A 24,884-nucleotide genomic window follows, 5' to 3' on the forward strand; every position below is an offset into this window, starting at 1 on the left:
GTTGTTATTATTATTCTTTTAATTTAATGACCATAACCAAATGATCCTACCTAAGTGCTTGTGGTGTATTAAAATTTGGCCGTGACTCTGTAACATTATCTTCATCTTCTGGACCTTCATCTTCCATGTTCGAGAAACCCATCTCATCCTGAAACTGACAGCAAATGTGTAGCAACAGTCCAGAATAGAAAGCTCAAGCAGTACATTTACCACCAACTGTCTTTAACTAGCAAAGCTCATGATGATCCTCTTCACATAGACATTCATGTCTGCAAGGACTTACGGAAGTTCCTATACATGTTCCTTCCTAAGGCTAAAAATTACACTTTTATGGTAGGGCCCTTTGCACACAGTCAGCACTAAGCATCTTGCAGAGACCACCCCTTTATGGCTTTAGAGATTTCGTGTCAGATCTGAGAAAGATCTATTCTTCAGTGCTATACCAAATTTATCACTTACTGTCTCAAACAGCTCCTCCATCAGTTCATTCACTTCCTTTTCTGCAAGTAAAATGAAAAAGAAGTATGAAGATTCCTTTTCCAAGAAACACTTAGCAATCCTGTCATAATATAAAGTCATTTAATGAACCTCTCTTGCAAAGGGAAACCCTCCTCTTCAAAAAGAGGACCAAGAAGGAAAGGCCCTGGTATATCCCTTTTTAATGCTGGGCCCCAAAAAACTTGAGCTGAGACTGTTTTGATTCAAAAAATATCATATAAAAACTAATTTTCAGAACTAAATTTAAAGTTATGTTAACCTGTAATAAGACCTAAAACAAGCGTGCTTTATTGAGAAGATGAAAAGTGGTATGTTTATAAAACTAACTCGAAGATTGTAAGGACTTGGAGAAAATTTAATTACACTCAAGTCATAAGGCTTCAATTCTGAATTGGCTGAAGCTTTATGAAAGACTGTACTGTCACGTAAGTATTATTCTTCAGTCTTTGCTATGGTGTAAAGTTGCATCTGATAGCAGAGCAGCTCTGGCTAGATCCTTTCATGTATTCACAGAAAGCCAGCTTTGCATAGCAAAGCTGTTCAAGTCAGCATGCAGATTTTTAAAATTAGCCTACATTGCAAAATCTTGCGAGAAAACACTCACTTTTCAAAATGAATTACTAATCCTAACAAGAAAGGAGGTGGGATTCCCAAAGGACTTACTGGTAATTCTCACAGCACGATCATTTCTGAAGTCTTCTGTATCTGGTTCATCCAGATCTTCCAGGAAGTTGTACTCAGGGTCATCATCATCATCTGCTTCGTCTAATAAGAAGCATGTTTTGAAATGTCATTACCCTGCCCCAAGATCAATCAGTAGCCATAAGCAGAAGCACTTCATTTATTGCCTGACCTGCTACAAAGAGGGCTAGGATTACTGCTTGAAATTAACTGTATGTTCCTTTTTATGGAAGCGATATCAAGCCCATCCTCTTTTCAAACTGAGCTACTAGCATCCTTATTTGTAGCCATTCCCATTTCGAAAAGCTGGATTTATTCTCTGTGACCTGAGTTTCAGCTAAATTTAGAAAGCGTGAAGTAGTATTATTTCAATTTGTATTTTATATTCAATTTGCACAACTGTAAGCAACCACTAAATTCAGGACAAAAGGAAGTCAAGCCCCAAAGCTTGTTCTTGTTTCTTCTTGAAGAACAAAATAGTTGTTTCTACCAAAACAAGTAATGTCCCTAACAAGGAGCGTGACACACTCAGATAGATTCAGGTACATCAATGCTGCCAGCTTCATGACACAGCACGATGGCTGAAACACAGAACTTTCGCTTATGGTTGCCAGTTACTGCATGTGCTGGCTAGTCAATATTTACAAGTGAGACACCTGAAGCTTAGAAACCCTCACAAATGTCCATGGAGAAGATGAGAAAAGCTGATGGCATGCAAAACACATGCATATTACTAAACAAGATAATGGCTGCAGCCAAGAACATCATGTATTAATAGGAAGAAAAAACTCCAGGCTTTCTATGTGTTGTGATTTAACCCCAGTCAGCAACTAAGCACCACACAGCCACTCGCTCACCCTCCTCTCCCAGTGGGATGGGAGAGAGAATCTGAAGAGCACAAGTAAGAAAACTCGTGGGTTGAGATAAGAACAGTTTAATAATTGAAATAAAATAAAATAATAATTTGTAGTGAAAAGGAAAATAACAAGAGAGGAAGAGAGAGAGGAACAAAACCCAGGGAAAAACAAAAAGAACAAGTGATGCAACTACTGATGCCCGACTGATGCCCAGCCAGTCCGTGAGCAGCGATCGCTGCCCCCCGGCCAACTCCCCCCAGTTTCTATACTGAGCATGACACCATATGGTATGGAATAGCCCTTTGGTCAGTTTGGATCAACCATCTTGGCTGTGTCCCCTCCCAGTTTCTTGTGCGCCTGGGAGACCATGGGAAGCTGAAGAGTCCTTGACTAGTGTAAGCATTACTTAGCAACAACTCCAACATCAGTGTGTTATCAACATTATTCTCACACTAAAATCCAAAGCACAGCACTATACCAGCTACTAGGAAGAAAATTAACTCTATCCCAGCCGAAAGCAGGACACAATGTAACCCCCAATTCCAGTGAACAACAACAACACAACATCCGCCATATACCTTCATTCTCCACATCATCATTCATGAGTCCTCCAAGCCACCTTTTCCATTCTTCATCATCTGCAGTATTGGGATCATACATATCAGGCGTGATGTCTGGGGCTCGGAGCTCAGCCTCCAGCTGACCAAGAGGAACATCCTTCAGTGGTCTCTTAGATCGGGTTCGGAAGGCAATGAGGCTGTCTTCCAGAGACTAAAAGGTGAAGGAAAAGCACAACAGAACCACAATGTCTCTGGCTTTTCTCAGTTTCTCTGGCAGCGGGGTTTTCAGCCCAGCCAAAAAAGTCCAATACCAAAAATATTAGATTCCTGCCACAAAGAATCATTTACTTCGGTAATCTGAGAATGCTAAACTTTCATTACTGTCACTGTTAAACTGTTATTGTTTATAAATATATTATTGGTCATTTATCTCATGCTAAACTCTTATCTGCTACCAAGGAAGCAATCTCCACTTGCAGTATTCGATTCTTTCATGTATGTTTCACTCTGTTTGCCCTCTTCACTATCCAAAATTAATCTTGAGCAACAGCACAGGACTGTTTCTTCATGACTCCTCACCCTTGCACAGTAACACAGATCAGTAATATTTTTCTCATTATTAATATGAAACAGCGGCTCTCTTTACAACTAAGCTTCCTCAGCTGTTAATAATATACTCGCCTGCAAAACACAACTAAGCCGACAGGATATCTTTCAAAAGAAAAACTATTTTCATGAGTTATGTAGATGTCACGGAATTACATTTAACAGTCAAAACAATGGCAGTGAGAGACCTACAAGCATAAATAGGAAGTGTAGTTACGATACAAGAAAATAAAAGGATACGTCACTAACACCACTTTACTAACAGCTACCTCCATTCTCTCATAGAGCTAGCGTCCTACACACTGTGGAGATTCAACTGGCTATTTAAAGTTATAAAAGGAGAGCAGAATGCATTAAAATAATAGCAGAGAACACCAGAAAGCTACCTCCTTTCTAACAAATGTTACTCAACCTAAAACCGCACTATTACAGCATCCCCCAAGTACCTGGTAAGAATCCATGCACACCGGGCTTGAAGCCAATTCTTCATCCACTGCATGCAGCTTCTCCATGAATGTGCTGTCTTTGTTTTGCTTTGGTTTAGGAGGTGGTGGAGGTCCCATGGGAACTACTTCAGCACTAATATGTCTAACAACAGGTGTAGTAACCTTCTCCATCTAATTAAAAAGGCCTTTGTGTTAAAAGGTTATTGAGAACAAATTTCCAAGGACAGAATAAGTCTCTTTTTCTGTTTGAGCAGAGTCTAGCACAATAGAAATTACATTTCTATTGTGAAGAAAAACACTTCACAGAAGGAAATGGATTCTTCATATTACACTTACTTTGCTTTTCAGAAAGTACAAATAAATTTACTATACTAAAGACTTGCAGGAAAGGAGACACTTGGAAGATTTGAGTATTGGTCTCAACATTACTAGAGCTGATAAACCTGAACACTAGCAATTGTGGCACGCTCCCAACCCTCCCAAAAGCAAACCCATGGTGAGTAGAATGTGGAAATATCAATAAGTTATTGCTCTTTCTCCGATTCCAGTGTCAGTGGTCAGCTCTCACAGTCGCTTTCTCATTCTTGTCTGCTGATACTCAGCTCTTATCACACTGCACATACTCCTGCTACTGATTTGACAGTGCATACAGTTACCACAAATACCTTTATGCTTTTACCAAAATCACTTTTTCCTCCTAAGCCAAGCACAGAAAGCAATTCTCCTGCACTCCTCTCAAAAATAATCAGAAAAATAATCATTATCTGAAGAAGAGCCGATTGTTTCCATTGCCAGTGCTTTTTTAAGTACTCGTGTTTATTTTAGACTAAGCTCTTTCTGCAAGGGTTGCACTTCACCGCTTATGCAGGAACCATTGCAGTGGGATGCCAAATCCACATAGCACCTGTAATGTCACCACAACTTTAAGCAATAATATGTATTTTTGCTTTTGCATCAATAATTTAGGAATAATGACTGAAAGTTGTTTCCAAAGAAAGCAAAAACTCGCTTGCAAGTTTACCTCACAGAGCGTCCCTCCCTCTTCATCAGATGATCGCCTTGTCCTAGATCGTTTTGCTCCCCGAGGAGAAGAAGCAGTGCTCTCTACATCACTTTCCAGTAAGCTCTACAGTGCAAAAGGTGTAGAATGCAATCAGTCATGCCACAATCAAATACTACTTTCAACTAGTATTCCAAAGACTCTTTTTTAGCCAGATAAATAATATCGCATTGAAGAAAGGTTACTTGAAGGTCCGGGACGACTTACAAGTTTTCATGTGTTAAAATAAATTTAGAGAGCGTTCTACTGCCTCAAACACGCACACAACTCCATGCTGAACAGAACAGATCTTTGTACAAGTTGCATTTACCTCTTCCGCAGTCTCATCCTCATCCTCATCCTCAGGCTGGTATTCTTCATCAGATGAATCATCTTCCTCAAGAGGAATGTCCACAAACTGAGGAGGCTGCAACAGAACATAAGAAAGGTGACAACTTTTTACAGGCGAGATAGAGTTGCACTCTAATGGTGCACTATCAGATCAAAGATTTCTAACTGACAAAACACCCTGAAGCTCAGAAAGAAAGGAGGCTACTGAAAAAGGCTGAAGAAACCAAAGAAATTACTAAAGTAAGTTTGGTAAAGCAAAGTAAGTGGTTTGAAAAGGTGCAAGAACGGGCACAAATGATTTACTATTTATATGACGGAAACACTGCATGAGCAGACACTGTATCAAAGGCATGTTTCTAGTACTTGAATGGCCATTCACTCCTGCTACACTGCTGAATCCTGCCTACACCTAGATAACAAGTCTTTTGGAGCAGGAAAAAAAAATTGAGATCCAGGCCATATTTCCAGGCAGTCCTAAAGCGTATAAAACAGTCCCAGGGAGGAGCACCTTGCAGCATGAGGCTGGGGCAGTGGCATTCACTATCAGGAGTTTCATCCAGGTAGAGGCTGCTGCAGTACCAACATGGGAAGCTGGACCACCCAGAAGAAAAGACCACTCTCTATGGCATGTCATCACCTCAGCATGTTCTGTCTTCCCCTGCCGGCAGCTCTTTTGGGCTCTCTGTGTACCTGCTGCTATGTTAACTGCCTTGTCCTGCCTTGCATACCCTGTTTGAAATGCTCCTGGTCGCCAACACTCCCAACAGGCTAGACATGAGTCTGCTCCACCCCTCCAAAAGATTCCCTGCTCAGCAGGGTGCCTCTAGTATGGTCTCTGATTTCCCAGCAGTAGTTCACTTACCTTCACCTCATTTGCCTTCTTAATTGGAGAAATATTCCACGTTGGAATCACCTAAAGATAGCAAAAACACTTTAACTGTCTCTGAAAAGCACGGTGTTGCACAGCTTAGACAATCTATTAAACCAAATGAGTACTTGAGCTTGAGGCCTTGTTCTCCAAAGTAGCCAAGTAACAACAGACTTCAAACAAATGCTTTCTAAGCTGCCCATGTGATCTCTACAGGCAAGCACTTCGGTGTAACAGATACTGTCAATTCACTGCATTCTCTAACTCTGACCTGGTTCTAGTCTGCTCATCTAAAAATGAATTCTTTTTTACATTGTTTTAACTTATTTTTTCAGTTTAAGAATAAATCACATAAAAGCACACTTTACACGTCTTTTAGAAGACCAACAATCAAAACCATTCCGGTAGGGGGAGGGTGCAATAGTAAAAGCAGATGACGTACTTACCACTCCTTTCTCCACAACTTCCTTCAGTTTGGAACGAGTCATTTTGGGCTCCTAAGAGTTTAAAACAAGACAATAGCAACCCATTCAGCTATTTTCCTGAACTGCAAACTTCTCCCCAGGAACTCTTTACTACAAGTCTTTTCTCTTTTTTTTAAATGCATTACCTTTTAGACATGATCAGAGTGACATCAAAAATAACCCTTCATAATTCTGTTTCATAATTTACACTCATACACAGACACTACTCACTTTATCCAGGTAGCAAATCTGGCAATGAAATGTAAATTATTACGTATTACGTAAATTATTACGTAAATTATCACGTAAAACGTAAATAGGTACTACCTATTCTCTCCATACCACATCATGGACCAAAAAGATAAGAGTAGTAAAGGTATCATGCATTTGGAACAACTGAAAAACCAAACTGAAAAAGGGTTTTACTTACAAACAAAGGTATATCTTCTGTCTCACTGATGGCTGCTTTCATCATGGCAACCACATGCTCATTTGTGATCACTTCCTACAGGAACACACAAAAAAGTTTCCTTTACATTCTGTTTGTTAAAAAGAAACAGACTTAAGGTTAAAATAAACTAGTTGGAAACATGATGTAGAAATATTCAGTGTACAATATACTTTGTAATTATACTATAATAAAAAAAAGATTGTTCAGTGATTGGACAAGAAAATATAAAGTAAGCACAGCAGTGATAAAAACATTTGCACTACATTCTCTGTGAATGCTCTACGGAATAAATTCCTAGCAGAAGGAAAGCAAATAGTCGAAACAAAAGCCCACACCAGTTTCCCTTCCCTCGTGTCACATAATCAGTAAAATATGCCGATCCCAGCCACATGAGAAATGCTGCTATGAAGCTGCAACAGAAAACTTAAACCCTTAAGCACTCACAGGCTTCCAAAATAGTAAGGGTCTAATTCTCTAGAGAAAGTATGGAATAATCTACTCTTTGAAACATTGTGCTACATCATTTCAGAAAACATTGTATATATTTAAAAGAAATAGGGGAAGGCAGAAGAGACGCAGTATCTGTGACTACATTTTCTGAATGCCACCATAAGGTTCCAGGGAAGGTAGGCGACTGAGATATTTACAGCCCTTCCACAGTGCCGTGTGACACAGAAAGGCATTAATTTATGGCACTTGCACAGAATCAGCTGGTGAATCTGCCCAAAAGAATCATGGCAGTCTCCAGTTTGTCTGCCACAGGGATGGCAAAAAGGGAAAATAGCTGAGATAACCTGGATTAGCACAACACTAGCTGCAGGGAGGAGAAAGGAAAAAAAAAAAGCACAATTTTTGATCCTGTGGGAAAATAAATACAATTGCTCTCCAGACCCTGCTCATGGGATAAACTGAAATCTACACCTAATACAGGTGTAGAATTAGAGTTTCACTACACAGCTGTGATAGCACAGATAGTCTTCTTGCAGTTCCTTTCTAACTGGAAGTTGTGTGATGGACTAAAAGGTTGGTTGGGGTCCTTAACTAAGAGTAATGCATTTCTGTCAGCACCACTAGAATTCCATCAGGACTTTATCATGAAACAGTCCACTCAAAACAAGGAACAGTGAGTTCACAGTCTACACCTCCTCACCTGGAACCAGAAGCATGCGTTTTAGTTCAATTACTCCTGCTACCGCTATTACAGGACAGTAAAACAGACCTTTTGCCACTGTAAATAAATGGAAGTCAGCAATCAATACCTACTAACAAAGCCAGGTCCAGGTAACTTATACATACACCACATGATTCTCTCTTTATAGCATTTTATAGGAGAGATTAGGACATGGGTGCCTACCAAGTCTTCCTTGTTCATGAAATCAAGTGCTACCATTAGTACTATTCTTGAGTCTAGACTGCACTTTCTTAAAAAGCTGGGCGCTTCTCCATTGCCTGTCATAATCCCACCGCACTCACATGCAGGATGTTTCGCACATTGACGACTGTCAGGTTATGTTGTTTAGCTCCATCTTCTAAGGTGCGATCAAGGGTATCATCTAGCTTGATGTCACAAGACAAAGATCCCTCCTCTTCTTGACTTTTCCCTTCTCTTTTCCGTTTGGTTGCCTTCCTCCTCCTCTTCCTTCTCTCGATATCCTCTCCATCTTGCTCCTCTGAAAAGTAATAAAAATGGAATCTAAAAATTCAGATACTTCACATCCAGCACATTCTGACAGTATGAGTTTAAAAAAAAAAAAAAGAGCTAGAATTCTGCAGATACTGAAGTGGCAGCAGCTTTCCAACAGCTGATAAGGAGATCACTCAAACGGAAATGGCCACAAGAACTAGAAACAGCCTTCTGAATAACAGATTCAAATTCTGCAGGACCTGACTGAGTCACATTAGTCAAGCAAATAAAGGTTATGCATTTGCCATCTCTTCTAGACTCATTTGACAGAATGGTTTCAGCAGCCTTTTTAACGCCTTTTCCAGAAGGAGGTGTTTTAAGTATGCCATCAAGATTAAAACAGTTGCAAAACTCCAGGCACCATACAGCAAGAGCAGATTACAGTTTCCAGAACTCAAAGTGTTTCCCAAGTGGCACTGTTTTGCCGACTCAGGGAAACAAAAGAATCGTAACTTCCTCTGAAGGAAGGCAGTGCTTTTAGTAACTGAAAATTGCAGAGATCAGCTCCAGCAAGTTTCACTTGGACACCTGTAGTTTATTTAGCCAGTGAATTATGGAGCACAGGATAAAAACTTAAAAAAAACATTGCATCTAAACAGCCCCTGCGTGGTGTACACAATTCCGGAGTTCTGCGTCTACTGTACCAAGTCACAGGTCTGTTCCTTGCACAAAGCTTACCCAATGGAATAAACAGCCCCAAAACCTCATTTTCCTCATCAGTCTGCTGGGGCCACTCACCAGCTCTGGTGTTCTTCAGTGGCTTCATCATGGTAGTATTTCTAACAGCCAGCTGCAAAGAACTTCTCACTGGAGACTCCTGCACTGCAGACTGGTTTTCAGTGAAATATGGATCTCTCTGCAAATTCACTTCCACCTCTGTATACAGCTTAGGCGTTTTCCCTGTAAACAGTATACACTAAGTTGTAGTCATATGGACACAGCTGAGCAAGATTAAGAGGCTGCTGCAGTTACAAAAGCTTATCGTGACCCATTCAAATCCATTAAATCAACTGCACAAGCCTAACCTAGCCTGTGAAAGCGATCCGGATACACTGAACATTGCAGCAGCAGTCCCATCCTGCTCGAAACAAATCCAGGCACCTCCAGCTATTTCAGTCTTGCTCCCTCCACTATCAGTTTTGCACAGCTATGCTCAAAACTGCTCCGGCCAAATGATCCAATTGCAAAAAATTGATGATTTGTTTAAAACATGGTTGTACTCCCTGTTGTATAAATGCAACTGCAACAACAGAAATCAACAGCTAGGGGCAGGCACTCCTTCACTCAGACAGGTTATTCACAGCTGGAACAGCACAGCTGACTGCAACCTTAGGATGTAGTTTCAGCCACCTTGGGCCAATTTAAAACCACGCTGCTGCTGACAGGGGTGGCTACATACCCTTCCCACTTCTGTTCCGTGCAGTCCTAGAAAACGACTGTGAACTGACCTCCGTTCCACTCCCCTTCCTCCCAACACAAAATCAGCTTTCAGTCAAATCAGTGAACTAATCACAGCAGGGCGAGAACCGGAGACAACACTTTTCACACAGAAACGAGGAAGCACCATCCCTTTCTGCTGCAGCCTGTAGTTAGATGGGCTTACAATGATTATTAAAAAACAGCTGAAACCTGAAGTTTCATGAACACCTTAAGCAAGTATGAAAACACATTGTCACCTGATGAAACCAGCTCCCCTACACCACAGCAGTTGCTGCTCTGGGCTGGCACAGCTGTTTGTGTAGCTGCGCAGAAAATCAGATCAGGGAGTTGATCCAGACAGAGAGGAAAAAACAACACCACCCCCACACACCCCCACTTTTTTGCCAGACCAATTCTCCAATCTCAATGAGCTCAGAGACAAAGACATATGCCAGGAAAAAAGAAAAAGAACAGGATAGGCAATCTGAGGAAAGAGGGAACAACCACTTATTTCAGTAGACTTAGAAGATGACCAGAGATACAAAATGAGCATCACTTTGACTGTGAATCTCTCTCCTCTCCCTCACAACCTCACACATCACGCTTTCAATGAGTGAACCTCAGAGCAAGCAAAGTTCACCCAGGCTTTTTACACAAACTCCAAAATACCTACGTTCCACAACAAATTTGTTAACTTTGTATTAACACAAGCATCAGCTCTTGTAAAGGATCACAGTAGAGCCCGTCTAGACTACTTTTCCAAATGCTTGAAAGAATTATCTTCTGAGAATGACAGCAAATGTGGACAAAAAACTCTGAAAACCACTATCTTTGGCAAAAGTGCAAGCTGCTGCTTCCAGTCTCACAACTCACTAGCCAAACATTTGGTTTTAAAAACTAAACGTGACTATTTCAAATCAAAGCCTGGATTTACAAAGACTTCTCTAAAGACTAGCTGAAAGTAACATATCCTGTACCACGTAAAACCTGTGAAAGATGTCTCCAAAAGTTACTGTTAGGACTGATAGTTATTATCGTCCATAAAAGATTAAACACAGGGGCAAGACTGGGAAAATGCATGCAAGTTTGTAAAACTGGTATTTTAGGTTGGAAATTTGAAGAAAAGCAACTTCTAAAGCACTTAGTGTTCAGCAGTGCTAGAGGCAAGCAGCTTAAGTCCTCCATTAGTTTTCTAATGTTGTAAGGGAAGAAAACCCCCAAACTTTGACAATGGGATGGGTGCCAACCTGTAATACTTCAGAGAAAAAAAAACCACCACCACAACAACTAACCACCCAAAGGAGAAGCTTTATACAAACGCGCCTATGCAGCTCTCCCTTACTGACCCCGGCGATGAGCAGAGCTCAGGGGACCGAGGCCAGGCCAGCAGCAGGCAGGAGCTGGGGCGGCGGCGTGCGGAGAACCGCCGCACAGGCCGTGGCACAGGCCGTGACACACGCCGTGAGGGGCAGCGCACACGTTTACCTTCCGCCACCGCTTCAGGGCTCCTGAGGCCCTCGGGGAGCCGGGCGGCAGCGCAGGCCTCCTTCGCGCCCGGCGCTTCCTGACCGGAGCCCGGAGCCGCCCTGGCGGGGGGCCTCTTCCCGCCCTTCAGCGAGGCCTCCCCGGGCCCCCTCCACACGCCCGGGCCGGAGGAGGGCGGCCCACCGGCTCGGGCCGCCGGCGCGAGTTTGACGCAGGAGCCGCCATCGGCAGCGCCCGCCGAGGAGGAACCGCCGGCGCCGGGCAGCTCCCCGTCCTCCCCAGCGCCGCTGCGCTCTCGCGGGCTCTGCGGCCCCGCCACCGCCGCTCTCCTCTTCTTGCAGGGCAGCATCTTCAGCGAGAACGACATGCCGGCGCCCACCTGGAAGACAGGAAAGCGGCTGGCCGCGGGGCACCGCCGCCCGGGCCCGGGCCCCGCCGCCCCGTCCCGCTCGCTCCGCAGGAAGCGGAAGCGCCGCGGGGCCCGCCCGCCGCGCAGGCGCCGCGCCGCCATGTTGGCCAAGCGCGGGGCGAGTCGCCGCCATGTTGGCGGCGCGGAGGCCGCCAGCCCCGCCGTGACGACGCGGGGCGGCGGGGGCGGCGAGCGCGGCCGCCGCCATCTTTGCTAGGCGACGCCGCCGGGCGCCGCCCCCGCTGCCTAGCTCCGGGCCCTCCCCCGCCGCCTCGGAGGGTCTTCCCGTGGGGGAGGGAGGGCCTGCCCGGTACTGCAGCCCGCGCTCCCCGCAGCACCCCGGCGGAGCCCGTCGGCCCCGGTGCCGTCCCCTCACGGCGGGAGCGGGGTCACCGGCCCCGCGAGCCCACGCACACGCCCCGCGCCGCCGCTCCGGTGCCACCCGGCTCTGCGCCCAGGAGGCGCGGCCGGAGCCCCGACACTTGCCGAGTCACCGCCGGGCGGCTGCGGGGCGGGGCCGGCCGCCGGCTGGCGCGGGAGGGGCGGGCCGGGCCGCCGGGCGGGGCCTGCGCCGCATCGGGACCAGTCGGCAGCTCCTGCATCCCGGGCTGCGAGCATCCTCCGGGCGGGGGCCGGCACCGCGGCGCCTCCGCACCGGGCTCCGCATCCCGGCTGCCCCAGCCTAAGCTGGGCCATGGCGGAGATCACCAGTGTCCACCCCGGCTTCGGTGAGTGAGGCCGGGCCGCGCGGAGGGCCCCTTCCTCCGCCCCGGGAGCGCCGCGGCGAGGCCCCGCGCGGCGCCCGCCGCCCCCGAGGCCGGGCCCCGCGCGGCGCCATCGGCCCCGCTCGCCGCGCGGGGACGAGCCGCGGCGGCACCGTCCCCCTCCGCCCCTGCGGGCCGGTCGTCCTCCCCCCGGCAGCCAACACCCACCGCTCGCCGCCGGCAGCTGGGGCGGTGCCAGCGCTCGCCCCCGGAGCCGCCGCGGGAGAGGGGCCGCGGCCCGGCCCGGCCCGGCCCAGCCGGCGGCAGCGGGGCCCGGGCCCGCGGGGAGCAGGTGGGCGGCCGGGCCGGGCGGCCCCCCGCCGCATGACGTGATGTCTGTGCCGGGCCGCGCCGCGCCCCGGCCTTTGTTCGCGCCTCCCCGGGGGCCGGGGCGGCTGCGGCACCGGCACCGGCGGCCCGCCAAGGCGGGGCCCGCGGCGGCGGCCTGGCAGCCGGGAGAGGGGGTCTGCGGGCGGGGGCCCCCGAGCGGGGGTGCGGGGCGGCGGGGGTGTCACGCTCTCCTCCGGGGCGGGGGGCGCAGCCGGCCCGGGCCGGAGCGCTGGCCGGGCCCCGGTGGAGTCGGGAGCTGGTCCCGGGGCTGCCGGGAGCGCCTCGGTGGCGACGGAGAAACTACAAACCCTGCTAAATCATCAGAGGCGAAACAGCCCAGAGCCGTGCCCCTGTGGCCCCGGTCCAGCCACGGAGATGGCGCGGCTCCTTGGTTGCCGGCGAAATAATTCTGAGTTGGTCCTGGCCAATTTTTAAGATGCTTTTTTCGTAGTCCAGTGACGAGGTGACGAGGGCTGGTGCTGCAGCACTGGTGTCCGTTGTCGGGTGGGTTTCTCCAGTCCTGAAGATTCACATCGCTGCCTCTTTCTGTCCTCCAGCCATTGACTGACCTTCCCCTCAGACCATAAGGCCCCGTAGTTCAAGCACGGTTACTACGCTTCCTTTAAATTCTGAAGTACTTAGTAATAATCCTCCATGCTATATAATTTATCTAATGTACGATGTGTCTACTCACCTTTTACGTTCTGTGTTTCCTGGAATCCAAGAGCCATGTGCTGTCATAATTTAACCATTGGCCACCATTAGCTATTAGGGTATTATTGGCAAACGTGAGTTTTAAAAGGAAGTTTTCAGTGATCTTTCATTAATTGAAAAATCATTCCGTATCCCCCAAAGTCGGTTTTGTTTCAGTTAAATCTTAGCATCGCATCAGAACAAAGATTTCTTCAGCGAAGTTTGAATAAAAACGTGCGGCTCTGCTCTGACACAATTTCAAAATTTGTGCAGTGCCATGTAAAATGGACATTCAAAGCAGTTCGCTGTGCACAAAGTTGCACAAGCTTAACTAAAATTTGTTTTAGGAAGCTTTACATCAGGGTAGGTTACAACTGTAAGGAATTATGGAGACAGGATTAATGAATTAATGGAATGCTTACGTAAATAGGAGTCTTCAGCCAGGAAAAGGGGAGTCAGGAGCAGCACAGAGCAGGGAACCATCACTCCCTGTTTCTTCTAATGCAAGAACAGGCATCAAATGAAACGAGGTGGGGTGGGCTAAGAAGAAAAGCCCTTCTTTTGTCATGCCATGTAGTTAAGCTGAGGAACTCTACCACAGAACATTATGGAAGCCAAATTTAAGAGTTAAGATATTTTGATGGAAGAAAGATCACAAAGACTTATTTGACGCTTTCTAGTGTGACTGCTGGTTGCTTCTTCTAAAATTGTCCATCAGATCTGCGGGAAGTGAAGGTACAAGAGCTGATTCTATGAAGACACAATAGAAACAGAACACCAAAAATGAGATCAGAATAAGAAAGGAGTTCCAGCATTTGTCCTTTTTTGCATAATCTACTGAGGCTTTTAATATCTGTTTATGGCTGAATTGTATTCAAATTAGCTGTTAAAGACCACTTGCCTCATTTCAAAGAGGGCACATTAAATAAGAAAATAAAGTTGTTGGGGGGGGATGGTGTTTTGTTGATATTATGACTTCTTCTCGCTTTAGTTAATTCAGTCCAAGGCTATACTTGCAGTCGGGCCTGAGACAGATTTATCTGTGGAGTCGGTCACCATTGCAAAACACTTCCAGCTTCAGTCTGGGAAGACTTCTAACCAAAGGTGATTTTGCTATTTTTGCCAAAAAGGACAAGTATTCTCTTGAAAAATCACAGTTTTCCCAGAGCCTATCAGATATTTAGATTATAGTCTGGCAGTCTTGTCCTCTTGCCTGTTAACCTCAATAAATAATAATGTGGAAAGAACAGAGAAAATACAAAATTAAGGTGTTCTCTATAGCTTCAAGTATGAGGTTGGAAGATTGTTTTCTCCTCTTTATGGTACTGGGTGAAGATACGAAAACCAGACAAGCTTCCCTTTTGTACTAGCTGTTCCATTTAGCTGTTCCGGGATTGTCATGACAATGATTTTAGGGTTTCCCTTTTACTATGGAAGCAGTTTGTACAATTTGTAAAGAAGGAGATGTAGGGCGAGAGGGCTTTTTTGTTTGCTTGCTTCCAACAACAAAAAAAATGGCTTTAATGATGATTAAACCAGTAATACAATAGTAAGTTCTAAGAAGAACCTGGCTCTACCTTCCCAATAACCTCCCACTAAGAAATTGAAGACAGCAAAGAGATCTCTCCCTTTTCCTTCCCTTGTAAGACTGAACAAACCCTGTTCTTTCAGTCTCTCCTCATCTTCCATCTGCACTCTGTTCTCCATGCCCCATCTGCTCCAACTTTTTAATCATCTTGGTGGCCCTTGACTGGAATTGCCTGAGCATGTCAATATAATATACTGGGGTGCTCAACGCTACTGGTTTCATCCTGTGTCTTGGTAATACTTCTCCAAAGTCAACTATTGTAGATAGAAAATAACTAGCATGGTTGCTAAAAATGAACATGGTGCTTTTATATTCTGGCTTGTCATTACTGAAGAACACAGTTGACATAAGCTCTAGAAAATATCAAATAATCCCTAAATCCAAATACAGGATTTTCTGTCCATTGTTTTTGGACATTGGATTTTCACATGACAAGGAGTCTTGGTGATCACTGTGGAGTGGACGGACTTTTGTCAGTAGCTCCCTACTCACCAAAGCCTGTAAGAACAGCAGTAGCAATACTGGGATGAAAAAGCAGAGGAACAGTTACAGAGAGCAACTTCAGCTTTTGGGTGAGACACAAGGAGGGACCCGCATGATTGTTTCATGGGTGCTCAGCATACTTTCCCAGAGGAGGTTGTGGGAATGGTCAGAACAATCACTGGGGGAGAAGCAGTCCCCCAGTGTGGTACAGATTGTTGTCATGTTACATGGACATGCAGCTGCCCTTCTTTCCCTTGGACATCTTAAGTCAGGGCCATATTCACCCCCACCAGAAAAAAATAATTGTCATCTATCCAAGGGACACCTCTCCGTCTTTTTTGTGTATACCATTGGCCCCATAACTGTCGTGAGGGGCTAGGACAAAACAATCGACCATTTCAGGCCAAAGTGATTTTTAAAAAATTGTTAATAAAGGATAATGCCAGATGCAGTGTTGTGGCCATATTTATTACTCCCTTCCTGCTGTTAAAATAGAATTGTGTAATGTTTCTGAACAGGGCATTAAACACACACAAAAAAAGAGTGCCTTCTGCAAATCAAGAAACCGTATTCCTGTGGAGCTGTGGAGCTGCCGGTAATGCGGGAGCTTGATTTGGCAAGATAAGGCAATCAACCATTTGAAATTCTTGGCACATGAAACATAGGTCAAGCATGAGTTTGTAGCGTAAAATGTTTCCCACGTAGAAAAAAAGAAATTAAAGGAAGTGAGTTTTTATTCTGGGGAAGCTTTCGTATCAGGATTATTGAATTAAGAACAACATAATAGTACCGTCTACATCTCCATCCAGATGTGCTTTGCCCCGTGGGGGCATGGCCACTGCAAAGGTACAAGCTCGTCCCTGACTGCCTTGTCTTCTCCGCAGATGTCTCTCCAGTTGTGGCAGGCCTCATTGGTGCTACTGTCCTTGTGGTTTCTGTCTCAGTAACAGTTTTTGTGTGGACATGCTGTCACCAGCAAGCAGAAAAGAAGCACAAAACCCCACCGTATAAATTCATTCACATGTTGAAAGGCATCAGTATCTATCCGGAGACCTTGAGTAACAAGAAGAAAATTAACCGAATCCGGAGAGACAAGAATGGCACTCCTAAGGAGACTGGAAGGGGAAACCTCTTGGTGGATGCTGCTGAATCTGGTTTAATAGGCTCTGATAAGGCTCCAGATGGGCCAAACGCAGCCCCGCACGTCGACCAGCTCCCGATAAAAGTAGATTACGGAGATGAACTAAGTCCAGATCAAAGCCTCACTCCAGGAGGAAGTAAAACCTCCTCCCCATCTTCTCCAGGGGATGATGTCATGTTGGGTGAACTGACTTTCTCGGTGGACTACAACTTCCCTAAAAAAGCGCTGGTAGTTACCATTCAGGAGGCTCATGGGCTGCCAGTGATGGATGAGCACACTCAGAGCTCTGACCCTTATATCAAGATGACAATTCTTCCAGATAAAAGGCATCGAGTGAAGACTCGTGTACTTCGCAAGACGCTAGACCCAGTCTTTGATGAAACCTTCACCTTCTATGGGATCCCATACAGTCAGCTCCAGGATTTGGTGCTTCACTTCCTCGTGCTGAGCTTTGATCGCTTTTCTCGAGATGATGTTATTGGAGAGGTCATGGTGCCCCTTGCAGGGGTGGATCCAAGCACTGGAAAGGTTCAGCTGACCAGGGAGATCCTCAAAAGGAACATACAAGTAAGTCACTTCATATAGTGTGACACGAGACTCCTTGAGTTGTATTTGATCCGGGAGCTTCCGTGCTCTAATAAGCAGGAATACTGCAAATCTTTAGCCATGAAACCCATTTTTCCACAGATTATTATTATTAATTATAATTGTTATTATTGTTGTTGTTATTGTTGTTATTATTATTAATTATTTTCCACAGGTTATTATTATTACTATTACTGGTATTGTATGGTTGTGCTCTTTTAGTTAGGCAGTTCTTTGCTATGTGGTTATGGTGATTTGATTAGGCATAGGAATGATGAATGCTGTAACTGATGATGCCAAGAAAAAAGGCAAAGTCCCCATCTCCAAGTAGAAGAGCTGATGTGGTAACGGGACATTCCGCAGTGCCCAGCCTTCGTGACCACATGGCGGCGGGGGGAGAGCTAGAGATAAGGGTGCTCTGAATAAGTTTTATATGGATTCTGTTACATGAGTAACAACATTGTCTGTTCTGCAAAGACAAATCTCACTTAGAGAGGGAGATTTGTCTGCTCTGACCATTTTAGATACCTATACTTGTAATTATCTATGTCTGAATTTGTTACTGTGAGCCGTAAGTAAGTGGGAATACATCAACACAGTCAGTGGAGCCTGACGTGATTCCTCTTGTCCTGGAACAGATATCTCAATCAGCTCAGCTGAATCCCACCCTAGATGACTCCGTTTTTTTCTCACTTGAGAACAAAGTGTGTCTAAGATGGTTTTGTCAAATGCAGACATCTAAAATTTAGGTGAAATGAATCCCACTCTTAAGTGTCTACTGCTGTAAACTAGAAGGATGAGCAACCCATATAAGATATTAGGGCTTACATTGGGGAAGATGTCTTCTGTCCTCAGAAAATAGACTATGCTCAAGGAGGAGGATGAGTACTTAAGATTTTTACTTTCTTGCTTAGTTTATTTTTGCTACTCATCCTCCAGGTTCAATAGAAAATGGCATTGGGGCTCACTTACTGCCTTAATGTGTTGGCAATTGTTGCTGAGCTCTCTAAAATACTTCATTACCTCCTAGCGTGGCAGTATTTTACTGGAAAAGTTTTTTCTACTATATGGGGCATTTAACTTTTTTTTTTTTTTAAGTTATTTAAAGGGGACTCTGTCAACGACCCAAAACAAACCAAAAGAATCCCAACAAAACCAGAGTTCTGGTGATTAGTTTGCTTTTCTTGGGATGCTTTACATTATGATAAAACAAGTGACTGGTTTAGGTTCTTTTAATAGTATTCTTTTCAGTGCATTGACCGTATCTCTTAGAAGTAATAGATTAAAAATAGAGGAAAAAGGTCACACTAAATGAAAATAGCTTTAATCAAGGATGCAAATTATTTAACATTTATTAGTAATCAAAAATAGATTTACCTTCGTGTCAGGGGTGCATTCTTGAAAATCTGCACAGTTCCCCAATGTCAAAACAGCCGTTACTGAACAAAGTTTCAATGTCAGGAAGTTTCAAACTCTGGAATCCAGAATTGCATTTAAAACCCAGTAAGTTATTGCACTGATCCAAGCCAGCAAAGGTGTACATCCCATCCTAATGAACATTCCCAATAACTTCTAACAGACAATCTAACAATGCAAATTACTTTGAAGTAATTGCATTAAATTACTTGCATAAAACCTCTAACATACACATGCACCACCACCCCCCCCCCCCCCCCCCCCAATACTCTCTCTGGCCGTTGTATTCTGGTGTATCCAGGGAGCCAGAGTTCTCAACAATTCCCTTTCGGGGCCAGGAACTTGCTAATGTATTTACTCTCCTCCCAGAATTTTGCATGAGCAGCAACAGACTTCATTCCTTGCATTTGGTAAACTTGTCTTAAAATTAAACACACGGGAACTGCTCAAATACAAAGAAACCACCAAAATTATAATGAACATTTTCCGTATTTAAGTTTACATGCACAATTTTTCCCTGCTAAGCTGAATAACAGCAGTTGAAAGAAGAGCTTCCCCTCTTGGGTGATCACCAGAGCATTTAGTGTGACATTTACTGTAGTGTTTTACCAGTTTGAAGTGAGAAAAATTCCTTCGTTTGGGGACACCCCCCCCCCCGCTTTGCTCTGCAGAATTAACAGTACCAGACAGCGATGGGGGCAGGAGGAGGGCAAGGTGCTGCCAGCCAAAACTTTCAGCAGGCAGCTATTGGAGTTGTTGCAATAGCTCTGCTATCAGTGTGTTACTGACACCACACAATTTCATACCCGTTGCTAATCCTGTTTGCCTTGATAGCAAATAAACTTAATCTAAATTAGTGCCATCTCAATGAAAGTTGATGAATGCCATCTGGAAACCAAACCTAATTATCTTAATATTATATTACTCTTCAAAAGGATGTACAGCAAGTTTAACCGAGTAGATGTGGTTTTATCTTCATCCTTTACCTTTGCAGACTAAACTGATGGTGAAACTGCCGAAGCATACCTAAAGAACTTGAGATGCTCGGCCATCGAAGCTCCACTAAAAGTCAATGAAACTTAAGCTCCTAAAAACCACAGGTGCCTCTAGTAGCAGACCTCAAAAGGCAGCCAGAACCGCTGTTCTCTCAGAAGGTGCCCACCAGGTTTGCCCTCACTTAAAATGGCCTGCATCTAATTTTCCAACTTTTCAGGCATTTAGCACAGGGAAAGGAAATTCTGGTGACCTCCAACATTTGCCCCTATTTATAAGACCATCTTGTCCCAGTAAGTTCTTTCTGTTTCTTTTTCACAGAAATGCATTAGCAGAGGGGAGCTGCAAGTCTCCTTGTCTTACCAGCCCGTGGCGCAGAGAATGACTGTTGTGGTGCTGAAAGCCAGACATTTGCCAAAGATGGATATCACTGGCCTCTCAGGTAGAAGCTATTTTCTCCAGCTCTAAATGTGTATAAAAAAATCTCCAAGTTCCCTTTCAGATCTTTTCACCTGTCTTATCTGAACATTTTGTTTGCACACTTTTCCTCAAACTCTTTCTAAGGGCAGTGGCTCACTATACGTGATCCATCACTCACCAACAGATGGTTATACAAACAAGACCAAATCCTTCCTACTGCGAGACCAACAGTTGCATCTTTCCGGCCTCACCTGGCTTGTTTATGAAGACAGCATTTTCCAAATTCAGCAGATCTCCATGTTGCTTTTGGCCAGGCTGTGCAGGCTCTGTGCCTCCCGGCTGCTGTCACTCATCATTGCCCTTAGCAGCATTTTTTCCATGGCACGACCGCTGCTTACTACGTCTGCCTCAAACCCTGCTCCTAGAAGAGGAGGGTAGAAGAGAGCGAGCGTAAAAAAGAGGAGGGATAGACTCATAATAGAGAGCAGTAAATTCATATGACATTAGAAATAATTTTGTTGTTGTTGCTGTTTTTGCTGGTTTTGTTGTTCTGCTAGTTGAAGAGAAGAGAAGACAAGAGCAGCTTTTCTGGCTTTCCTATGTCGCAGTCACAGATTCTCAGACTCCTGAATCCCCTTAGCAGAGTTTCCTTCAGGATTATGGGAAAATGGTTGGAATCAACTTGAGATTCAATAATAGACTGACTGATACCAAATTTAATCCCGTGTTTGCAGCTTTCTCCTGTGAACCTCAGAAAGAATGCAGACTAAGCTTAACTCTCTATTGTAGGCCTTAAATTTTACTCTTCCTTAAAAAAAAAACAAAACGCTTTCCATGTGTGGTCTCTAGCTACAGGATACATTTTTTAGTCACTGTTCTTCTACCTGCTGAATCTTGCAAGGCTAACATCATTTATTTAAATGATCTTTATATTATGCATAAGGTCATCATTTCAGTTGGATAAAAAAAGTGAAAATTAGCCAGTGTCAGCTGGGCAAGTGACTTCCATCTTCAAAACTTGCATTACGTCGAAAAAAAAAAGCACTGTGTGCCTGGTATCTTAATTTTAATCCTAAACAAGCATCTGCGTAAAGAGCAAGCTGACCGATAAAATAGCAAAGTGAGGCTGATGGAAAAATGAAGGCTTTGTTTTAAACTTTCTTCTTTTTCAGTACCTGCCACTATAAATGTTTTCCATCTGCAAATTATTAAAACCATTTTGACACTTTGTTGGGCTATTTCCTGAAACAGGGTAAAATATTTGTTATAGATGACAGTGAAAAGTGAAAGTTTTGGCCAGTCAGGCATGGACCTCACCAAAAATCTACCCGTTTGGTATTGCTAGGGTTAATTACCGCAATTTACGTGTGACTTGCTCCCCTCCAATCCCCATGCAATGCTGAAACTCATAAAGAACTTGCACTGGGAACATCAGCTGGGTGCTTTGCAATGAGAAAATATGCCAACAATCCCCCCTCCTGGGGGAGCTGTAGTGAGTAGCCTGGATTCACACCATTTACTTGAGCTGGCTCAAGTTCAGCAAGTAAACCCTCTCCGTTACTTCCAGGAGCATTACTGGGCTGTGTTATTAGTTTATTTCTCTCTCTTCTCCAGCAGATCCGTATGTTAAGGTGAATGTTTATTACGGAAGAAAGCGCATAGCAAAAAAGAAGACTCATGTGAAGAAGTGCACTTTGAATCCTGTCTTCAACGAATCCTTCATTTACGATATCCCTGTCGATCTCCTTCCTGACATCAGCATCGAATTTCTAGTTATCGATTTCGACCGTACCACAAAAAACGAAGTGGTGGGACGGCTGATTTTGGGAGCGCACAGCATCACCGCAGGTGGCGTGGAACACTGGCGAGAGGTGTGTGAGAATCCTAGAAAGCCAGTTGCCAAATGGCACAGCCTGAGCGAATACTAGCAGAGGTGGTGGCAGCGACAGCCGACTCATAGAACAGACTTAAACCTTGTTTTAGCTGTAGAACTAAACTTTCGTAAGAAGCAGCAGCTGATTGGTTCTCTAGTGATGTGATTTTGCAGGGCACTAAAATTCTAAAGAGCATTAAGTGAAAAAAAAAAAAAGATACCACAAATATATATAACAGTGTAATCACGCTATTGCATGCCTAATACAAACTGAAATTAGTATAACTACCAATATCAAGTTGCAGATTTTAATACAATTATCTGTCACTATGGAAGTTGTGTTTGTGCCGAACTGTCTTTGCTGGTATTCACCAAGATTGGCCTGTCTTTATTAGGCTTCTCCCAAAGTTTCTGAATTCTGCTGTTTAACTCTAGTTTCTTGTTAGTTTGCCTGCCCATTGGTTCTTGCAGTTCTGTTCTTTGCTGGTTTGGGAGTACCAACCTGATTTCCATATAAAGGTGGTTTAGAATTCTGCACTAGCACAAAAGGAAAATACAGGGGAAAATGGCACTTTCCTTCAGAGAAGAAAATTCTGGTGTCAGGTACTGAAATACTTGCCACTGCGATGTCCTTGTTGCGGAGCTGTAAGGTCACGACATGAAAGATTTGCATCTAAAGTTCAAACACCAACAAACTGATCACGTTGCTTTTGCCACATGGAAGTTAGCACAGGCTATCAGAATTGGGGAAACACCACTCTATTTCATTTTATTTAACCCCGTCCGTGCATGAAGGGCCCAAGAAAAAACCCAAAACTGACGTGTCATTGATTGGTGAGGAAACTCTTGCCCATTCTTTTAAACATTAAGTGTGAAATTCTATATGATTGATAAGTTCTGTTTTAATGGTGTGACATATCTGAGATGGGAAAATATCTTGGGGGAAGAGGTTTACAAAGCTTCTCTTCATTCATACTTGAGTCAATTTGCATTATATATGATCTTGTAGTTACCTAAAAGCCAGCTCTCAAAAAAGGAGTAAATATAGGGCAAAGCCTGTCACTACAAAATGTGTCAAACAATTCAAAAAGTTAATTTTCAGAGTTTCAAGGCAGCTTGAGTTAGTGCTTAAATTGTGAATGACTTCTGAGACTTAGGATATGCTTACCATCACCTCTGAAGTGTAAAAACGTGACTTGACAAGTGTGACCTGTAGCACTTCAGGCTATTAACCCTGAATAGTCAGTAGTTTTGAACAGAAGTTCATGAAGTTCCACAAAGAGAGGTGAAGTTTGGAAGTAGCTGTGTTAGATCTCACGGTAAACACACTAGCCTATGCACTGGTTTGTAGAAGACAGTAGCATCCTGGCAAGCAACTCAATTTGGCTTCTTATTACATTCAAGACAGGAAAGATGTAAGGATGATAATTGGCAGCGAATAATTGATTGCAAACATTGTTGATAAACTGAGCGGAAATAGTCACAACAGGCTGTAGAAATTCAAATTATTTCTGAACTCTCCAATGGAAACATGAAGCAGAACTGAGCTTGCAAAGAGGCACATAGAAGACCGTGAATTTTCAGTAAATGTTTAGTTGCTTCCAGGCCCTGTGGAATGTAAATAATGTATTATAATTTTAAAAATTCAATATCGTTTAACAGGACTTTACTGAATTTTAGAGCCCTGTTGGAAAAACGATCCTTTCCACCTTTGTACTAACGAAAGTAGAATAATTGAGCAAGTCTTACTCGGTTTCCTCTCCAGCCACCACGTAAAGCAACAGCTGCTGGGAGGGCTCTTTGTGCGAACAGTCAGCACTTTGTTAGTTGGCAATACTTTGGCATCTCTTCCTAAGAAATTATTTTTGGAAAGCTGAATTTTCTCACTCATAGCAAGTTACTGATTGAAACTTCCTTCCAGGCAGAGTGTCTTTTTAGCAACAAAAGTCGCATTGAAGCTGAAGCTCTCTTTCTCAGCCTTGCATGGCAGACAGAAGCATGGACTTCCGTTCGTGCTTTATCGATCCTGATTTTGAGGTTTCTGCCTGAGGTTAGAGTAGATTTTATCTTTGTTTTAAATGCTTTCTAGCTCCTGCTCTATTAGTGGCTCACAGCCACAAACCAGAGACTGAGTTCTCCCTTGGAAATTGGTATAGATCTATTTCAATCCTAGTTTTTGCACTAAGCAATTGTGTTGCTGAAGTTTAGCAACTGTCACGACTTTTCCTTGGAACATGCTTTCCAACACCACTCCAAACACCTGAATAGGACGCACTAACAACCACAACAAAGTTCCCTTTTTTCCCTTTGGTGTGAAAAGCATGCTTAAGCCTAGATGATCTCCTTAAGATTCCTTTGGTTGAAAAGGAAAGATGAACTTCTTGTCAAGGAAACATGCTCAGGGTAAATAGACTTAGGCTATCGGGCAGATAGGAGTAGCTCCAACACTCTTCTGGAATAATAGGAAGCTGAAGATGTGCAGATATATATTTTTTAAAACGTAAAAGAGACAGTAAGTGACAGCGGACTCACTGTAAAATCTCCCAGGTGTGGTTATTCTTTACCTTGTGTCTTCTATTGTAAAATTAACTTGGACAGTTACAACTTTGTGTGAAAAAAGAAAAAAGGCAAAAAACCTAACTCAACATGTGTGAAACTGCATAATGCTATAAGCTAATCTACATTATGTAACGCTATCTTGTATGTTGAATTTGTTAACGCACATTGAGCGTGCAAATAAAAATTAAATCACTTTAGCTGCTGACTGTGCCATGTTTGAC

The 24,884-nt window shown here is 44.0% G+C and overlaps 2 protein-coding genes across 9 annotated transcripts in view; one reads left to right on the plus strand and one right to left on the minus strand.

The window, feature by feature from the left end:
* The window catches only part of LOC142420873 (GON-4-like protein), a 31,316-nt gene extending 19,026 nt beyond the window's left edge, over nt 1-12,290 (minus strand). The window contains exons 1-14 of one of the 6 annotated variants that reach the window (XM_075525168.1): nt 12,233-12,290; nt 11,410-11,788; nt 9,184-9,405; nt 8,295-8,491; nt 6,801-6,875; nt 6,353-6,403; nt 5,901-5,951; nt 5,019-5,114; nt 4,670-4,774; nt 3,649-3,819; nt 2,615-2,807; nt 1,162-1,263; nt 460-500; nt 51-154 (exon numbers count right to left, since the gene is read on the minus strand). In XM_075525168.1, coding sequence (XP_075381283.1) covers nt 51-154; nt 460-500; nt 1,162-1,263; nt 2,615-2,807; nt 3,649-3,819; nt 4,670-4,774; nt 5,019-5,114; nt 5,901-5,951; nt 6,353-6,403; nt 6,801-6,875; nt 8,295-8,491; nt 9,184-9,405; nt 11,410-11,776 — 1,775 coding nt within the window. In that variant the 5' untranslated portion in view covers nt 11,777-11,788; nt 12,233-12,290. Of the gene's footprint in view, nt 1-50; nt 155-459; nt 501-1,161; nt 1,264-2,614; nt 2,808-3,648; nt 3,820-4,669; nt 4,775-5,018; nt 5,115-5,900; nt 5,952-6,352; nt 6,404-6,800; nt 6,876-8,294; nt 8,492-9,183; nt 9,406-11,409; nt 12,031-12,232 lie in introns of those variants that run through there. The other 5 variants (XM_075525166.1, XM_075525163.1, XM_075525165.1 and 2 more) reach the window with 5 other exon arrangements.
* Nucleotides 11,993-24,860, plus strand: SYT11 (synaptotagmin 11). Of its 3 annotated transcripts, none has more exons than XM_075525173.1 (4): nt 11,993-12,546; nt 16,561-17,384; nt 20,133-20,256; nt 21,849-24,860. In XM_075525173.1, exons 1-4 carry the CDS (start codon nt 12,513-12,515, stop codon nt 22,157-22,159), a joined length of 1,293 nt encoding a protein of 430 aa, XP_075381288.1. In that variant the 5' UTR covers nt 11,993-12,512; the 3' UTR covers nt 22,160-24,860. The 3 variants fall into 3 exon arrangements, with proteins under 3 accessions (XP_075381288.1, XP_075381290.1, XP_075381291.1); XM_075525175.1 differs by having other exon boundaries at nt 20,133-20,253; nt 21,846-24,860; XM_075525176.1 differs by having other exon boundaries at nt 20,133-20,253.
* Nucleotides 24,861-24,884: the final 24 nt, after the last annotated feature.

Source organism: Mycteria americana, chromosome 25, assembly GCF_035582795.1.
Source record: "Mycteria americana isolate JAX WOST 10 ecotype Jacksonville Zoo and Gardens chromosome 25, USCA_MyAme_1.0, whole genome shotgun sequence".
NCBI classification, from domain to species: Eukaryota; Metazoa; Chordata; class Aves; order Ciconiiformes; family Ciconiidae; genus Mycteria; species Mycteria americana.